We start from the raw sequence: 19,797 nt of genomic DNA, 5'->3' as shown, positions 1-19,797 counted from the left end.
ATTAGACCCTAACCTCCTAAGCATAACTCACATTAGGGGTAAATCTCACTGTAGGAAATAACCTCACCAGCATAATCACAATATGCAAATAATCTCATACCCAAACGCATTTAGAGGCATGAATCACAGGAGAGAATCACATTTCCTAACATCACATACATCACAGTAGGGTCTGGCGCCCTACAAACCTCACAGTCCCCCTGGCCAACTGGCCTTCTCAAAGGGGCTCAAATGCCCATGTCCAAAATGTCAGGGCTGCTGCCAAGGCAGCGGAATCCAACGTGCGCCATTGCGCTGGGGCGTAGGATTCCCTCTCACTCCTATCTCTCTTTAAAAATGCCCCCCAAGAACTGTGGCCCAAACGTTGTAGTGGATGCTACTTGCCGTGCAGCTGTGATGCAAAGAAGGCCTGGCACTCACTGTGCCCTCTGGAGTCCCCACTAGGATTCTACCACATATGCTCATCTCGCTGCAGCTGCCCGCGCTGGTGCAGTGCAGCTGGGAATCAGGAAAAGGGGCACAGGCACATCTGTGCCCCTCCAGCCCCACTGGGCCTCTTGAAATGAAATTACCCCATCGGTGCAGCTGCCTTCTGCAAGCGGGGCAGCTGGGATAAACAAAGTGACGGGCCCTGGCACCTCTGTGCCCTCAGGGTCCCACTGGGATGCTATAAACACCTGTGTCCTCACGTTGCATAGGCCCGCAACGGCGGGTCCGCTCATGGCAAATAGGTACTGGCACCTCTGTGCCTCAGGGGGATACCTCTGGGGGCAGGCACCGATAGCATGCCTCGACTCACACCCCCCTCCCCACCAGGTTCCACTCACCGGACTCTCCCTTTTCGCCCGGTCACTCTGTGGCTGCCCGCGGGGCTCTCTCTTCACTCCCGGAGCCCCGCCTGGAATATGGCACGGTCGCTGCCTGCTCCGGCTGCCTCTCCTCTTCACCCGAGCCCCCTCCTGGGACCCGGGACTTGTCATTGGCGCTCCTGAAGGCGTGGTAGGCTCCCGTCCTCCTTAGCCTGCAGCAGAGCGCCTGGACATCTGCTGCAGGCACCGCCCCTAGTCAGGCGCGGGTGCCTAACTTCCTGTTTTCTGTGTTCTCTGCTGCTCGGGCCGGCGACAGTGACTCTCCTTCTGCGGCCGTGATGCTGGGTGGGCACCCGCTGTTCAAAGGAGCATGAGAGCTGGGTGGGCACCCGCTCTCCAACGTAAAATCACTCATAAGCGGGGTGGGTACCATAATGCAGGGTGGGCACCCGCCATGCAATTCCTCATAAAGTGGAGTGGGCTCCCGCTCGGCAGCCAATTTCCAAGGTGGCAAACGTGGGGGAATCCCCTCGCTGGGATTCCCTCTCAGAGGGGCTGCAGCTTCAGCGTGCGTAGCCCTTGCTCTTCCTCTGGGAAAATAATTAGATAAAGCATAGTGCTCACCAGGCGCTAGGAGTCCCCACCACAGTCCTTGGCGATTAAGGGGCAATGCAGGGCCCAGGGAGGCAAGCCCTCATGGCAGCCCCCCTGGGCCCCAGCAGCAGCACGCCCCGGCAGGATTCAGGAAAAAGAACTGAACATTTTCATGGGGTCACAGCCCCTCTACTTATACCACATTTCCTTTGTCTGTAGTGCAGGGCATGGGGGAACCAGATTCAACTGGTTCAGGGGGGATTTGGAGCACTTTGTTTTGCAACCTCCTCTTGCCCTTTGTCTGGTGGGGGCTAGGTGATCAGACACGCCACAGGGGGCGGAGCCAGCATTCACTAGGGCAGGCACCATCCTATTCAGAGTCAGGGGATTAACCATCCCACAACTCCCAGCCCAAATGTCCTATTCAGCCCAGTGCTGACTCACCCTGCCCCTCCTGGAGCCACACACACCTCTCAACCCCTGTCACTCACAAGCCAGACATGCAATTCACATCAGGCAGGCAGGCCCATAGCACACAGAAATGCCAACTTCTAATAGTGGCATTTCTCCCATAGCCACAATAAATCTGCTCACACCATTGCGCTGCATTTATTCTCACAATTTCATACATACCAGACTTGACCACACTGCTCCTCTCATACCAGGAATTACCACTTACACACACTTAGCAGAGGGAATCCTCAATGCATTCCTATGGGAGGGCAGGCCACCACAGAGAGCGCACGCACTTTACACTGGACCACAGTGCTAAAGTGCCCAGAGGCTTAAAACCACCAACACCATGTCAGAACATAAGGCAAAAAGTTTAGGGGTGAACCTGCCAAAAAGGGCCAAGTCCAACAAGCGCCATCTCCTGTTATGGAAGTATTGGGTTCAGGTAACTTGGCATCAGGGGCTTTTTGTGGCAGCTTATTCGCAGTAGCAGTTTTATGGATTTATCCATAACTAATAGTCTCTTTCAGATAACCAATCATATGAAAACGGCTTCTATCATCCAATATTATTGCGGAATCTGTGCGGCTCCACCAAACACAATGAAAGAAATCTTGAAGGAATCCTTCACAGAAGGTAAAAACCCTGGCTGGATTACCTGTTGACTGCTTGCACTAAACTAAATCTTACATGGCAAATTGTAGTACTTTTATCCACCAAACTGGAATACTAAAAACCTTGTTAAGGAACCAAGTAAGACTTTAATCCAGGCAGGAAAGCATGCGCCTAATCGAAACCTCTGAAAGCAACATTCAGCTTATAATCAGCTCCTACAAGGACAATCTATGCCAGTCTTATCAAAATAGCACACTGAATAAATCAATTTTAAAACAGATCCTATTAATCAGACTCATGGCGCTGCCAATAAAATACATACATTTCCACTGGAAATCCCTTGAGACAGTTACCTATAGTAGACTGTGTAAACTACATGAGGAATCTCTCGATCATTTTGTCTGCATTTGTCCAAATCTGAGGAACACTCGCTACACTTTACTAAAACAACTTTTTTTAAAGTACGCCACCCGCACTTGCACAGAAGCAATGGAACTCCTTTTTAATCTAAAAATTAAAATGAAACTAGTTACTAACGGAAAGACAAGTCTCATACTGATGAAATGTAATTGCTGTTTTAAGATGGAAATATATCAATAGTTTTAATAGTTCAACTCTCAAAACCTTTTTATCGTATTAATATGAAATAAATCAAACAAAATAAAATGTTGGCGATTTTAGCAATAACAAGCAAGGTATTGAGAGGATAAACTGTGTAAGGTTTGTAACAATTTTTATTAATGGAAACAAATATATTCATTACTTATTTACTTAGATTACTTACACACGCAGTCACACCTATGATTGGCTTTTTGATTGGGAAGGCGCAGGCCTGTGGCACCATATGATTTGTTGATGGACGGTCGGCCAGAGATGGTTACTCTTGAGAAGCCACAACTCGCTCCAACAGCATTCTGTTCAGTGGCAGCAGAGATGTGTGCATCAATAATTCCTATTGTGGAATGTCCAATGCCTCAGAGTCTGATACGAAAAGTCCCTTTGTCGCGGCAAATCTCTAGGCATTAGGGATGTGCTTGTCAAGAGTCTGACATCAAAACATTTGCATATGTATTGTGCAAATCATAAAATGTCTGCCAACTTCAGTGGTACCAAAATCATCTCCAACGATCATGCCTATGTTGTGATGGCAAGGACAAGAGTGTCAGTGCCTTAAAAGGCCAAGGCTTCCGTAGAAGCAACACAATGGAAGTATCCTGTGGAGTTGCAGAGTCAGGCACTATCGGGCACTCAACATCCAGAATTGCCAAATCCACAGGATTGGATTGCACCCCAGAGGGCAGTGAGCCATCCTGAAAATATTCAGCATGGCCTTTCGAAAGGTTTCAACCTGGGAATGGTCAGTGGATGGAATCAGAAACTCTGAGTTCATCTTTTAAAAAAATTACAAACCAAAGGGGTGTGGGATTGCTAGGGCATAAAAGTACACACTTACAATGTATGTCACTGGCAACAACTCTTCCAAGCCCATTCATTACATTACCAATAAATAAAATGCTTAAAAAATGTCTTGACTTATTAGATCATCACCACATAGTTAAACTATTAATTTATCACTGCATGGACAAAAAAGAGTCAAAAACACGACACAAATAGCAAATAGAAAAGTTCTGAAGAACACAAATGATTACAAAACCAAAAACAACAAAAATCCCCCAACTACATCAACATAATCAAAACACCAGTAAAGTCTCTTAGTTAAAAATAAGGCTCCTGTCGAGTACCCACAATCAAAGCAGCAAGTAGGAAATTCATGGTCTTAACTCCTGGCATGGCCAAAAACAGAAGGTGGGTAAAAGCGTCAACATACATCAAGGTGGACCTTACTTAATTTTCTTCCATCTTCGTCAGGTTCAAACATTCAATAGAATATTCAGAAATAAAAGTCTTCAATCCAAGGCAAGGTAACGGGATCATCATATTCTTTTTACTATCTGGATCATAGACACCCTTTAGTTATATTGATTGATTGAAGACTTACATTTCCAAGAGTTCCCAAAGTGATTTAGTCCAAAGGTAGAAATCTTAACCGGGCGAGGGACCGTCTTTGGTTGCAAATTTTGAATTTCTCCCGCTCAGAGATTTGTTGCCAAATGTCAATGGCTTCACTGGGACTTCATCCTACAGCTATCAGGCCTCCTGGACTCCATCTCAGCCACGGTCTGAGGTGGAACGGAAGAACCATGCAGAAATGCTGAGTCTGCAAATGTGTCTGCAAAGGCCCAGACAGGACGTCAGGGAAATCTGAGGGGAGCCTGGAGTCTGGAACAATGGCCCAGGTCCCCAAAACCAAGGGCAAGAGGCATGGGAAACTGGCCTCAAATGTTCCCATAGTACAGAGGGAATTTTACTCCTAGTCAGAGGATCTGGTACCTAATGGGGAAGATACCTCCTGGAGAGACCTGTCAGAGCTTGCTGAGTTGCAAGGGGAAAAAGGACACCCTCCAAGGGAGGGTTCGGCCAAGGGCCGAAAACCTACCCATCTCTTGAAGGCCGTCAGTGCTAGACTGAAGCATATGCACAGGGGGATACCAGTGGAACCTACAGGATCTACTGTAGGAGGATGTATTGTACAGGTTAGGCAACCACCTTTAATGGCTGCAGATGCCTGAGAAGGTGAAAGAATTCTGTCGCTTCTGCATCACCTGTCAAGCCAGTGGCAAGACATTAGGGCAATTCAAGGCACCCTTAATTTCACTACCTGTGGCTGAGACACCTTTTGCGAGGGAGGCAATTGACACTGCTGGTTCCCTGAACCTTCCCACTGTCAAGAGGAATAGGTTCATTGTAGTGTGGATGGACCATGTTACAAGGTATCCTGAAGCAATACCTCTGAGGATACTGACTGTACTCTCAGTGGCCAGAGCCCTGGTTGGTATTTGCACCAGAATGGAGTTACACAAAGAGGTAATATCTAACAGGGGGACAAATGTCATGACTGTGTACTTGAGAGCTATGAGTGTAGGGTGACTTACAAGTTCACCACCTCTTATCGTCTGCAAACAAATAGTCTTGTAGAGAGATTTAACAAAACCGTAATAGTCATAATTAAGTGGTTGGTCTTAATTAAGGAAGTGGGATGTCCGACTCCCATGCCTTTTATTTGCCTACAGGGAGGTACCACAAAAGAGAATGGGCTTCAACCCCTTTTTGATTTCGTGTATGGGCACCCTATTAGAGGTACTTTAAATCTAGTCTGAGAAGGGTGGAAAAACTTCACAAAGAACCCGGATGGCCGAATAAGTGAAGAAGGATAACCAGAAGCTAGGAACTTGTTATGCACTGGTGTGGCCAAAAAGCTAGCCAGGTCAGAATGTGCGAATGGTGAATCATTTGCCTCCCTGGGCCCTCTAGCACAAATGGCACTAACAGTTAACTCAAACTTTACTAATTCATAACTACGGTTCCCCTTATTGGATTTCTGTCGTTTTGATGTCTACTTGTTCATTAAAATGGTCTCTATTTTTTATAAATTGGAGTGGGATTTTTGTGTTGGGTATTCTACTTTTTAACTGTTTTGGTACCGCTTTGGAGGCTGGTGTTAATGGGCGTAGAGGGTGTTGTCCTCCCTACCACCCTGAGGGAGAAGCAAGATGAGCAAAAACGCCCAGCTGCTTGAAACAAATGACTGAACTTGCTGATCGGCAATAAACATGTTAAATTCATTGTGGACATGTCCTGCTGCGCATGTGCCAAGGGCGGGCGAGGGATTGCTCTACCTGCAGGCACAAGCTGCAGCAGTGACATCATTTCAGAGGGAGTGGTAAGTTACATTGCCATCTACAAGGAGGCCTTCGGGCGCACATTAAGGTGGCCCGGGAAGGAGTTAACAAAACTGTATTCATTTCAATGGGAGGGGGTGGGCCAGGCTGCGGCCACAGGAGACAAAGAGGTTGTGGATTGGTCATCCCGAGAGGGGGCGGGGTGTAGAAGGGGTGCCTTTCGTCTGAATAATTTGCTGTGCCTGTATCACGTATTTAAAAACTGCATGGTTTCGTTTTTGAAAATGTTAAGAAAGCAGCCTGAGCCCGAACCTGTCACTTCGGAGGGTGCCTCATCACATTTTGTACAACAGAGGCCAGGAAAAAGGAATCTACTGTGGACAATATAACACTTGTTGGCACACATTGATCTCCGGGAGGACCATTGAACGGTTTAATATTCTGCCTGCGACAGATAGATACCAGCCTTCAAGTTCCAGCCCGTAGCACGCATCAGGTCAGAAAACTAGTCATAAGCTTTCTAACTGTTTGGTTTTACAGCCCCTGACAACGACACTAACAGCCAGCCACTTTTAGTAAAATGTAATCTGATTGGTACCTGGGAAACGCTTCTCTTGATACAGTCCCGTACACCGGAGGTAAGCTATAATAGGAAATGCTGGACGAACTACATTTCTTCTCCTAGGTCTTAAAAGTTACATCTGACCAATGACCTCAATAGAAGAAAGATTGAAAAGTTTGAGTGGTACGTGGTACTTTTGTACGGGAGGTTCTGTTGTGCTCGTAAAATACCAGCCATGCTGGTATAAAACTAGCCAGGCGTGACTTCATCCTTTCTACTGATATAGGTCATTTCGCTTTTCACAACCTGCTCTACCATTTCTATCATATTGTTTTGCAAGGCCAGTAATTAAAGGCAGGGCAAAGGATTCAATGCTACTAAATATATGGCCGCCACACAGTGCTTTCCCTAATCGATGGCGCTCGAGCATAGATTGAGTATTCCGTTCCGGCGTGAATTTAACTAAAACTTTCACACCTGATGGTTTGATTGAAGAAAGTAGATAGCGCTGTTAATGTGTGGGATTCATTAACGAGGCATTATTATTGGGGTCAGGCATAGCAGTATTCGGGCAAGTTGGCGCCATTTTAACCGACATATGTACTGGGCCCACACAGGTAGAGAAGATGCCGGTGTCGGGAGTTGAGGTAATGGCGTCGGCAGAGGGCAAGCGCTTTACCTTAGGATCCTTTGATTTCCAGGAAGGGGTCAGATGGGGCTTTAGGAGGATCAGTTTGCACATTTCTAATATCATTAAGCACATAAAATTAAAAATCAGTTAGCCTCCACATTGCGAGTGAGTGGTTCAAAAGGTTTAACACCTAAAATGAAGACACAAGGATGAGTGGAGAAGGAAATGTACGTTTTCTCAGGCTCTTCAGTTAGTGACATTGCTGGACTGCAACTCAACAGCAATAACAGCAAAGGGCTATTTCACGAGAGAAAGATAGAAACTCACTAAAGTTTCTTAAATGATAAATAATTCAATCATATTGCTTTACTAACCTTCCTGCTTCCTTAAATTTGTTTGAAAAGTCACTATTTGTCCACTCTTTTTTCAAAATGTTCTCGTTGGTTGTTTGAGCTCACTCGCTGCGCTCGCTCGCCACAGTGCTGTGCGACAATATTTTTACGCCACACCACTTCCATATGTCACCAGCCACCCCTGAAATGCTTTATACTAGGGGAATTTGCTCTCTGAAAAAATGGCTAAGTCCAAAGGTAGAAATCTTCACTGGGCGAAGGTGTCAAAAGTATCCAGCTAGCAAGAGACCTTCCTTGGGAGCAGATTTTGAATTTTTCGCCTCTGTGCTTTTCCGCCAAAAGTTAAATGGCTTCACTGGGACTTCGTCTGACCTCATAAAACCCACCCAGCCTCATAAAACCCACCTTGGGTGCCTTACTCTTCGGAGGATTTTTGATATCTATTTCAGAGACTAAGTCAGAAGGTAAAACTTTCGGCTGGGTCAAATATGGTCTCAGCATCTAACCTTGGCCTTAACTTCTGACTTTGGTCCTGTTTAGCGCAACCAGTTGCCTGCGGTTAGCGCTGTGTGATTTTTTGGCTATAAACCCGGATTTAAACTTTGGTTCCACTGATTAGATTTGTCTCATTTTGGTGTCTATTTGTTAATTATATACTTCTCTATTTCTATAAATTGGAATGAGATTTTTATTGTGTGGGGTTTTCTACTTTTGGTAATGATAAATGTGTTAGAAATGTCTCTTAAGTTAAGGCTGTCTGCTCTGTGCTACAACTCTCAAAGGCTGAGTGCATGTTCAGATTATTGAGACCTAACTGAACCTTGTATGGAATTGTGACATTTACTTGGTGGGGAATCACATTCTCCTTAATTAATTAATCTTCATTATCACACCACCAGTGACCCGAGAAGGGTGGTTGATCTGGCAGGCACAAAAAAGGCTGAGAAGGCTGCAATTAATCCTGTGACTATGCCAATGCCACAGCCCGTTGTACGAAGGACAATGCAAACTGCAGATATTGGCCAAGCTTTCCTTCAGAGAGCCAATACGGTTATTGGAACACCAAGAAACAAATTTGTTCCATCTGCTGAAATAGACAGATTACGCCAATAGATGAAACTCTGGTAAAATAATGTCAACCACATCCGATGGGACACAAAAAGTACTCTGATGGCCACACACAATCTCCAGGTATGAAGGTACAAAGTCTGAAGACTGGGGTGCTGAATTTGTCCTCTAAATAGGGAAGAGAAGATTCACTGACTGAAAGTCGAAGCGGAGCACATATCCACAGTCACTTTTTGCATGCTCATGACCACAGCCTCAGCATTTCTCGACAAAGAAGGTGAGATCACACTACTACCCGTTTGCTGTTGTACCACATCACGGTAGTATTGTCTGTTAATATCTGGAACAACTGACCGTGGAGGGATGGGAGGAAGGCCTTGAGCGCCAGCCAAATCAAGCATAGCTCTAGCAGAGTGATGTTTAATCTCTTCTCCACTATAGCTCAGAGGCCTGGGAGATCCAGAACACCCAGATGCATGGCCCACCCGAAGGTGGAGGTGTCTGTCACTTCTGGTAAGGGACAAAGGGATCTCTCCTGCAAGAGGATCTCTTATGTTACCGATCAGGCTAAATCCGCGGCAGAGTCCTGGGAGATCACATGGAGTCACGTGTAGTGGCCAAGAAGGCAAGCTGCATTTAATGACCTTATTCTTCCACTCCCTGAAGAAAATACTTTTTGGCCTATCTCCAGTAGCTTCTTGGATTCTCTATCAGGAGGATGTGTGGGGCATACTCCCACCCTAGATTAGTGTTGTGGGGATGAAGCCTGCATCTCCAAACTCTAAGGAAAGGGATGAAGGGAAAGAAAGGTTGGGTTATTAGGATCTGGTCTGTTTCTCTGTAGTCCTGTTCAGGCTGATGTAGTGGTAGAGCATGATCAGTGTTCCTTCACTATTTCTTAGTGTTTCATGAAAAGGAAATGGGTACATGGTTTGGAACTGAGGTTTGAAGGACATCTATCAAGAAGTTAGGACAATGCTGTACTGACAGAAGTGGAAGTTTAAGAGTCTCTACCCTTTCTGGAAAACTAAATGAAAAGAGGCTACTTCTGGTGGAGCTGTAACTGGGGTCAATCTCTGTCTATTTCAGGGGAAGTGTCAAGACCACGGTTGTCCTATAACTTGGAAAAACAATGCCAGATCTGTTCCTGATACCAGAGCCTCAGGGTAAAATGATCATACTAGTGAGGAAGGATAACGCAGCGGAGGTATCAATGTTGGTGCCGGTGGAGTTTGTCAAGCCGGTAAAAGAGACAGCTCCATAAATGTGTCTCCGGCAAATAATGGGGCTGGGGAGAAAACCCTAAGTCTACCCTTATATCTGGGTCTACTGGGAGAAGAAGAATGCTTCTTCTTCTTGTGGGAAAATTGTTTTCCCCATGAATATTTTGAGGAAGAAGAGAAACAGGAAAGGGACCTTGATGTTGTCTTTGCCCTAAAACGAGATCTAGTATGGCAACGACTCTTCTGATTGGAAAGCTTTGGATTTACCCTGAGGCCAATATTACACCTCAACAAATCATGCCTGGAGTGGAGGCACTAGAGAGTCATCATGTTTATCTGTAATGGACATTTTTGCTCATCACATTTTTGACAGAGCTTGACCCCTGTCATCTTAGGGAGATGACATTATCTCCTGCTTTACACTAAATGTCTTTCCTCATGTGAGGTGAAGAGAGAAGCTTCGGACCCACATAATAGGGTGCAGACAAAAGGGCCCCTTCATGGCTCCAGTGACATCACCATAACTACACTCTGAGTCAATATGGAGCCAGCGCCCCCAACTGGTGCCACAGAACAATAGCAAAAGTTTTCTGATACAGTCTGAGTGAGGGATATTCAAAGATGAGGAATCTGCTGGAAGAATTATTCACTTGAAAAACAGAAACTGATGGCAATTGCCATCTTATGTACCATAGGACATTAACACATCCGGGTAGACATAGCAACAAATGTTGCTGTGTGGCATACCAGGGGCACTATTGCTGGGGAGAAAGCTTTTTGGGTCCAGTATGGTGTCTGGAAGATATTCATAAGATGAGAAATCTGCGTGGAGAAGTATTCATCAAGTCTTAATTTGGCATTAGTCGCAGCACTAAATACAAAGGAAAAACAGTGGCCACCTGCTTAAGATTGTAACGCTAAAAGAACACTTTTAAAGTAATTAATGCTGCAGTGTTTTATATCATACTGACTTTATAATTAGAACAAAGTATCATAGCAAAGTCCATCTTGTTCTTGGATTATCATAATGCCTCAACTCCAGTTTCTGTGCCTGGGCAGCCAAGCTATGCTCCCTCCCCTCCCACCACGGGAATATTTCTTTTGATAGAAAACAGGGTGCAGTGAACCTGGCTGGAAACGTCTGATGCCTGTCTGCTTGCCATAATAGGGTCCTGGCATTGCTCATCTCTGCTTCTCTCTCTCTAGCCCCTACTTCCAGTTTGCATCTCTAGGGAAAGAACTCTGCATACTGAACAGCCAGCTCAATACAGAATGTCTGGACTTTGGCTCTTTTAAGCTACTGCCTTCAAAGTCCGGTGAAAGCAAGCACCAGGAGATGACAAGTTTCCCCTATATCACACTGATACAGCATGGCGATTGCCAGAGAGATCTTTATCCTGCAATGTTCTCAGATTTCTAAACTTTACCATAAGGTAAAGTGAAGCTTTGAAATATGGTGGTATCAGCATTCTGGCATTGGAGAATTCTTGACCATTTAAAGGCCAAATAGGATTTCATTAGTAATTCTACCATTTAAGTCAATTATTTCTCACTCGCTCTATCTCTTTTACCAAAATGGATATTTGCATGAAATGACTCGCAGAACCATCAGCTTCAAGTTATAAATTTGCATAATGTCAGGAAAGGATATTCAGTCCACACTACTGAATGAGAAAGAAGCATTGTCAAAGTTAAATGGGTGACTATAACCCTACGACTAGACAAGCAGAACATGATGGCTCCTGGGAAAATTGCACCTGCAGTCTATATATTTATTATTACGAATCAATATTACACTTCACACTATGTGGTGCTTTGATTGGATGATTTAGGAGACATTCCAAAGTTAGTTGAGCTCATATTGAGAATTCCCAATGGGCATGCACGTGTCTAGTTTATGCTAGTTCCCATGTGAATTTCACGTATCCAGCTCTCAGAGTTCCAAGCCAATTCCAAGAATTCCTTTTTACAATTCTCTTGTACACATGTCAGCAACTATGGTGGCTTGGGCAAATACAAGTTAAGTCAGAATCATTTTTCTTATCAGTGCCATATCAAGGGAAACATTTGCAATGAGGCATGGCGATGCCAATGCATTGCAAGATTGCATCAGAGTCACCCTTATTCATAATCAAATATTGGAAATGTATTGAACATGAAATATAATAGATTACCATAAAAAGTTAGCAATCAGAAATGACAGTATTAAAATACATTTAGTGACCATAAATAAATTGACTATGCAGTATGTTAGCAAAACACGTGATTGAAAGTTATTTTACCTGTGCAAAATACTCTTCAGAGATGCGCCCTGCCCATTCAATACATTGTGGCAGTGCTCTGCAAGGGTTGGAGATATCAGCACATTTAATCAACATGCGTTTAATAAGAATGCGATTTTCGGGCGTTGTAAGCACTGTTTTGACAGTGTCCTCTTCTCCTATTGCACCCTGTAAATTTGAAAATTAAAAAACAACATGTCAAATTTCCTACACGCTGGCATAATTAACTGAAGAAATTATGTAATATTTCGAAAGCCTTGTCAAGCGGGACCAGAAATTATTTGTGAGATAAATTTCGATCATCAATATATCGCTTCTACCTGAAGCCTATATTAGTTTCTCTTTTTGAAAGCTCAGAATACCTGTACTGAGAGGCCCCTCCTAACTCCCTTCTCTTAAAGAACACTATTGGTGTACATATCAACAACAGTCTATTTTGCCATTATGAACGAGAACGCGTTGTCCCATTAAATTGTTGCCATTTAGTGGTTAGAGGGAAATGTAATGAACTCTTGCTGATCTCTTTTCAAATTAACTATAGCTAAACCCTTTCCCTATTAGGACACTTGCTAGACTGGATTCTTGAATTTCTGAACTATTCGATTTATTGTACTTTGGAATGCTAGATCTTTACTACCATGTACAAAAGACATTTTTTGCTACCTGCTTGTGTGCACGCCCCTGGTTCTGCTCTTGATGCCTGCCACAGTCCTGCAAGGCTGAAGGCCTCTTAGCTGAATGGTATAGATAAAGCAGAGAGCCTCAGGAAAGGGCAGGCCTCAGACCCTCTGTGAACTCAAAGAATCAAAACACAAAGAGGGGGTCAAGGGGGATTTTAAAATAAATGTAAATTACTTTTATTGATTTCCAAGACAAAGGATTCAACGCACATGCCAACATGCTCTGTGTTCATCGGAATGCAATCTGGCAGTGGAATTATTACATTTGGCAAATTATATAACAACAAGAACGAAAGAAAGAACCCCCTCCCTCCCTTCCCACCCTCCTCCCCCATGCAACAGGTATACCTCTATGAGCTGGGAGTGTCAAGATCGAGCCGCAACAGACCCATATAGGTGAATACAATAGGTATCAGAAGTGTTCAGGGCTAGTTGCTTAGGGGGGGGGGGGTCTACAAGTCTCAGGAGCCTCAGGTATTTGGGGCAAGTGAACTTTGTGAATTCTGACATCAGTAGCGTGAGGAAGGGTTCCCACAGGTCGTGAAAGGAGGCCCCCGGATGCGTCAGAGAAAGTGAGATCTTCTCCATCCCCAATATGCCCCACAATCTGTGGAGCCACCCTAGTCGAGTTGGGACCGTCTTAGTACCCCAGTGGGCAAGTATGTTTTGAACCACTGCCCCCAGGGCTAGTGCCATCTGCTTACCCCTCCGAGATTTAAGGGGGAATGTAATAGCGTTGGGAAGGCCCAGGAGGACATATACTGGAAAGCGGGGTTTCTGGGTATCAAAGTGGGAATCTACATTATCAAGGATCTGTTGCCTATATGCCCCTAGGGAAGGACAGTCCCACAGCAAGTGAGTAAAGGTACCCAGCGAGCTGCAGGCTCTCAAACATTGCGGACTGCGGGAAGGGTTACCTCTATGGGGTCGAACAGGGGTTAGGTACCAATAGGTGGCCACTTTAGTGGCTGTCTCGGTGGAGGATACATTGCGAGCTGTACGTCGGGCCCTATAGTAAATATCGTTCCATTCTTTCTGCGTCATAGCTCTGCCTAGCTCCCCTGCCCAGCGCAGCTGGCCCGGAGTCTTCCCAACATCAGCGGTGTGTTTGGTAAACTTATATAAGTCCGAGGTCAAACGTGAGTCATTATAACGTGTGAGCAGCCATTTCTCAAATGGAGTGAGGTGTCTCTCTGCACCCCCCGCACATCACCATGTAGAACCCAGTGTCGACCCTATAGGTAGCGATAACGCTCCGATTCCGGTATGTCCTGATCCTTGCGAAGGTCGGTAAAGGATTGGGCCCAAAAAGATTAACAAGGTGACATTTAAACAGCATGCTTCCTTAGTCCAGTGATGGAACCTCGCAAAGTTCAGTCCCAGTGTAAAGTCGAGGTTAAGAACTATAGGTGTAATTGGAGAGGAAAAGGTCGTAAGCCCCCTAGAGGAAGGGTCCTTGTCCCAAGCCAATAGGGTAGGGTGAGTCACCTTGGAGAGGTACAGGTTCCGAGGTCTCCCTGTGCGCGCGAGGAAGGGAACCACCCCACAGAGGCTGACCTGCGAGAGACCTAGCCATAAATAGCCAATGCTTCTCAGACTCCGGGCGGGACCTCTCCACCGGTGCACTCATTTGGGCCGCTCGCTAGTAAGCCTGTAGGTCAGGAACCTCAAGCCCCCCTCGACAGGGTCTCTGTAGGTAAGCTCCCTACATAGCTGAGCCCTTTGGTCCCGCCAGATAAAACGTTCTATGTCCCTCTGCATTGATTGTATGACTTCTGTCGGAGGTACTAGTGGGAGTGTATGGAACAGATAGAGAATTTGGGGTAATATCACCATTTTCAAAGCTGCTATGCGGCCCAGCCATGATAGCGAGTGTGGTCTCCATTTCCGGAGAGAATCTTGGACCTGCCTTGCCGTGCAGTTCGTCTCATTGGTGGCCTTTATGGTATCGGAGTATTGTAAACCTAAGTAAGGAATTGAGTCACGGGCCCACTGGACCGGATAGGATCGCTGCAGCAGCCCCAGTGTCCCAGGCTCCAAGGAGAGATCTAGGGCTTGTGACTTGTGCACATTAATCTTAAAGCCCGAGGCCAATGCGAACCTGTCCAGTTCAGCCAGTAGTGCGGGTAGGGATTCCATAGGGTGCTCCAGCGTGGCCAACACGTCATCCGCATATAAGCAGAGTTTGTGTTCCGTCCCCCGAAACGTGCCCCCTTGATGTCAGGATCATTTTGAACTCTTTGAGCCATGGGTTCCATATACAGGGCAAACAGGAGCAGTGACCGAGGACAACCTTGCCTCGTCCCCCTGCATGTGGGAAAGGCCGACAAAGCAGTTCCGTTCACCCGCACCGGACCACTATGGTCCGCATAGCTACCAAAAACCCAGTCGATGAAGCGGCTGGGAGGGCCAAAGTGAGTCAGCGTCGCCTTGAGATACAGCCAATGGACCCTGTCAAACACTTTCTCAGCGTCAACAGAGAAAATAATCATGCGTTCCGCTGAGAAACGTTCAGATCTGTCCACCAGGTGCAGGAGCCGTTTGGTATTATCAGAGCACTGACGTCCAGGGAGGAGCCCAGATTGGTCCGGATCTATCAACCCGGGTAGGTGGCGAGAGAGTCTCCGCGCCAGGATCCCGGTAATGATTTTTAAATCGACGTTAAGGAGGGATATAGGGCGAAAGGAACAAAACAAGTGCCTATCCTTACCCAGCTTGGGTATTACTGTAATCAGCGCCTCCAGCATAGAGGGTGGGAGGGAAGCGGCAGGAGCGGCCCCAATCGAGTTATAGACCCGCACCAACAGTGGGACTAGAACTGCGCAAAACTTTTTATAGAAGTCTGAGGAGAATCCGTCTGGGCCTGGTGATTTATGGAGTTTTAAGCCAGAGATAGCGGAGATGACCTCCTCCAGCCTAATGGGGGCTTCAAGCTCCTCCGCCTGACTCGGTAAAAGTTTAGCCGTGGAGACCCCCTGCAGGTAATGGGTTGGGTCGGGCCGTCGTCGGGTAGAGTCTGGGTCGCATACAGGGTCTCATAGAATTGACGGAACGTGTCCGCAATCTCGGGATCTGTGTCATATTGTTGATCCAGGATCCCAGTTATACGAGACGTCTGTCGCTGCGCGCGTAACCTGTTGGCGAGGAGTCTATCACACTTATCTGCTCCCACATAGAATGCATGCTTCAGGCGAAGGGCTGCGTATTCAGCCCTATCTAAATCCAATCCCGCCAACTATGCCCTGGCCGCCTTGAGCTGCTTCCACTCTGGGTGCCTCCGTCAACAACATCCCCAGATAATCATTCCCTTTTCTCCCTCCTATCTTTATTGTCTGCTGCCGCAATGCCCAAAAGTTTCACCCTGACCACCGCTTTCAGTGCCTCCGAAAGGGTTGTCGTCGAGATGGTTGGAGGGGGAGGGGGGGTGGGGGGGTTGGAAATCGCTGAGGTCCAGATAATCGGTAATACGTTTATGGATTTGTTGTACGACCGAGGGGGCGATGCCTCACGCAGGCGCGTGAACCTACGAGAGGACTGACGGTGGTGCAAGGACAGGGATATCCGCACTGCCCGAATAGTCAGACAGGGGGCAGGGAAGAATCTCCACCGCTCGTGTCTGCTGCGTCAGTGTGTCAGAGGTGAGTATATAGTCAATCCTGGCATATGTCTTATGGGGATGCGAGTAAAAGGTGTATTCCCTGGACCCTGGGCGTCGCAGTCGCCAGACGTTCTTGAGTCCAGCCTCTGCCAGCAGACGTCTCCCATCCTCTGAAAGGGCCCCAGTCTGCCCCCATTGCTGCCCTGATCGGTTCACTGCGCCATCAAAGGCCAAGTTAAAGTCCCCCCCTAAAAGTAAAGTCCTGTCTGGGAGGTAATTTGGCTCATGTACCACTTCCCAAATTAACCCCTCCTGGCCTTCAATAGGAACATATACAGTAGCTACCGTGAGGGTGTGTGTGCCCAGGTTGAAGGTGTATGCCAGAAGTCTGCCCTTAATTTCAGCCTGTTTGCTGCCACCCGTCCTGGGAACTTAGCAGAGACTAGAATCGCCACCCCCGCCGTCTTAGAGGTTCGAAAGGAGAACAGCTGGTGAGGAAAGGCCCTGGATCTCAATCTATGTGTGTCAGTTGGCAGGAGGTGCGTCTCCTGAAGCAGGCAAATATGAGCGTCCGAATTTTCAAGGAAGGACAGGACAACCCGCCTCTTGGTAGGTTTATTAAGCCCCTTAATGTTAAGGGACAGGATATTAATGACGGCCGACATGAGAGAAAACCCCAAGGTGTGCTGATAAAATCCGCCCCCGAATCAGCAAGAGCGAATAGAAGGCACAGATTGAAAATACCATCAGTCAGTCATATCTAAAGGAAGGAGGAATATACCCCGAAAACCTTAACAAAGAACATACAACTAAAAACATCAGCTTGCGAAGTCCAAAAATGTCCCGGGTAATCTGCCCCATGGAGAGTCGTGAGATGGATAGCAGGAGCCTCCCGACGCACCCACCCCGCACAGGACCCAGCCAGTTAAATCAATATGGATGCCTTTTAGAATTGCAGCTATCGTTACCAGAGCCAGTACGCTTCAGTCTGTGGTAGTTGAGTCCTCTGACAGAGAATTCAGTACAGCCGTACGTTCTTTAGCCATTGCCTCCGGGTCTGGGCGAAGACGCAATGGAGATTTCCTAACTCATTGCCATCTTGCTGAATTGTTGCGATGCCCAGCGGGGTCTACCCTCTCTGGAGTGTCATGGTCCTCCTCCGGTAGGTAAAGTGACGAGGCCTCTCGAAGGGAGGGGACCTGACGGAGCCTGCCCCCCACTTGACAATGAGCCAGAAAGGATGACCACAGGAGTAGGATATGTCTTTGGAGCGCAAAAATGCCGTGACGGGCCGAAACTCCCACCGTTTCTGCAAGGTAGAGGCCGCCAGGACTTGAAATAGAAGAGGCTTCTGGGCGGCAAGATGGCAGTCGGTCAGACGACCGAGTGAGCTGGCTTGAGAGCTCTCTCTGAGAAACCCTCCCATGGCGTTCTGGCCTCAGCAGCTGAGAGATTATGCCTTAACAGAACAGTTCAACTTTAAAGCTTTCGGACGGGGAAGCGCCGGGGATGATTTGGTGGCTGCTGCTGGTGTCTGCACCCTTGAAGGACCTGACTCGGGTGCGGAGTTCGTTCCGGACTGGACGCTGTTACCTGGCGGCATCTTTCCCCACATCTTGGTGTTTTGCTCGGAGCAGCGGAATGGCGCCGAAACAAGCACCCAAGGCGGTGAAAGTCCGCGGTTCGGTGGCGGTGATTGTGGCAGCAACAGTGGGTCTCTCTACCCCCGCTAATGAGAGTTTAAATGTGGGAAACTCGGGCAACTTTGGCGGTGGCAGCAGCAGCAATCATTTAGAGCCTAATGTGAAAACATCGCCGTGCCAAGGTAAACAAACAGTACCTTTGATTTTTAAAACTCAGTCTATCAAGAGGAAGAAGGTCGCCCAGGGAGCAGAGAACTTGAAAATTAATGTTAAGGGAGCAACTTCTAGCGAGGTTATACCTGCTGCTGTGGATGTTGCTGTGCCTGATTGTGCTGCGGTGGCCCGATGTCCGGACATGAACCCTGCAGCTATATCTATAGAATCTATAGATGTCACAGCATTTGATATTACAAGGGCACTCGGTGGGCAGCCTGAGGAGAGCCTGGGGGATTCGGAGGATTATGGCACTACTAAGACAGGTCTAACTCTAGGAGCTGTCTCAGGAGAAGAGTCCAGTGTCTCCAGTGGCATTATGGGCAATGTAGTTCCGTTGAGGAATAAACATAGAACTCCCAGTCTAATGGTTAATGAGGTTCAAGATATGGTGGTTATGATTAAGCAAAGTATCCCGCAGGCATCTCACCAAGCTGAAGGTACTGTGGACAGTGATCTAATGGATAATTTATTTTCATTGTCGAATATCTTCATATTCATCCGAGGAATGAGATTTAAGTAAAGACTGGGCTAATTATGATACAGACAGTACCGGCCAAGAAAAACTGTCTATATCCCAGATAGGAACAGTCTGCAGACCTAAAGCACATGTGGAGGCAGGGGGGAGTCATGGGATTGCGGGTAATCTGGACTGGGTTTACTCGTTCACAACCTCATTAGGCAACCCGCCTTTGGTAGATAAAGGAGATGTGGTATCTGCGATAAACCCGGCCCATGACCCCCCAAAGGAGATTACCCTCGATATGATTTACCAGACTATTGTTGCCCATCGCGCTGAGACCAGACTTGAGAGTGCCACGGCCCAGGGGGCCTGTCGCAAACTTCAGAACGCCATCAGGAGGATGGCTAAGACTTGCACAGATATCGGTCTTCGGGTAGGAGAAGCGGAGGGTCGAATCTCTATGCTCGAAGACGAACTTGTTGTACAGAAGGGAGTTACAGAGGCATTAAAAAATCAGAAAGATGATGTTACATGGAAGCACTCCGATTTAGAGAATCGGATGAGAAGGAATAACCATCGGATATTAGGTATTCCAGAGGGGTCAGAAGGAGAGGACACACGCCAGTTTGTGATAGAGCTTTTTACAGAGGCATTCCCGGAACTAAATCACTGGGATTGGAAGCTCGAGCTGCAGAGAGCCCACCGATTCCCATTTCACCTAAAATCACAACCTGGTCAATCTAATGTATTACCCCAGGCTATCTTGATTTCTATGAATAATTTTTTAGCGCGAGAAGCTGTTTTTGATCTTGCTAGGCCTAATAGAAAAAGGGCTGCTAGGGGGTTTGATTTTTTGTGAGGCCAGATTTT

General features: G+C 46.9%; 1 protein-coding gene across 6 annotated transcripts in view; it reads right to left on the bottom strand.

Moving 5' to 3' along the window:
- Nucleotides 1-19,797, bottom strand: part of PDE8A (phosphodiesterase 8A) — a 2,267,087-nt gene that overhangs the window by 108,133 nt on the left and 2,139,157 nt on the right. For all 6 annotated transcript variants that reach the window (XM_085644266.1, XM_085644269.1, XM_085644268.1 and 3 more), the window contains one exon: nucleotides 12,331-12,498. In XM_085644266.1, coding sequence (XP_085500392.1) covers nucleotides 12,331-12,498 — 168 coding nt within the window. The remainder of the gene's footprint in view (nucleotides 1-12,330; nucleotides 12,499-19,797) is intronic.

This window comes from Triturus cristatus, chromosome 3_1, assembly GCF_964204655.1.
Source record: "Triturus cristatus chromosome 3_1, aTriCri1.1, whole genome shotgun sequence".
Lineage (NCBI taxonomy): Eukaryota > Metazoa > Chordata > Amphibia > Caudata > Salamandridae > Triturus > Triturus cristatus.
This window is presented reverse-complemented; position numbering and strand designations above follow the sequence as displayed.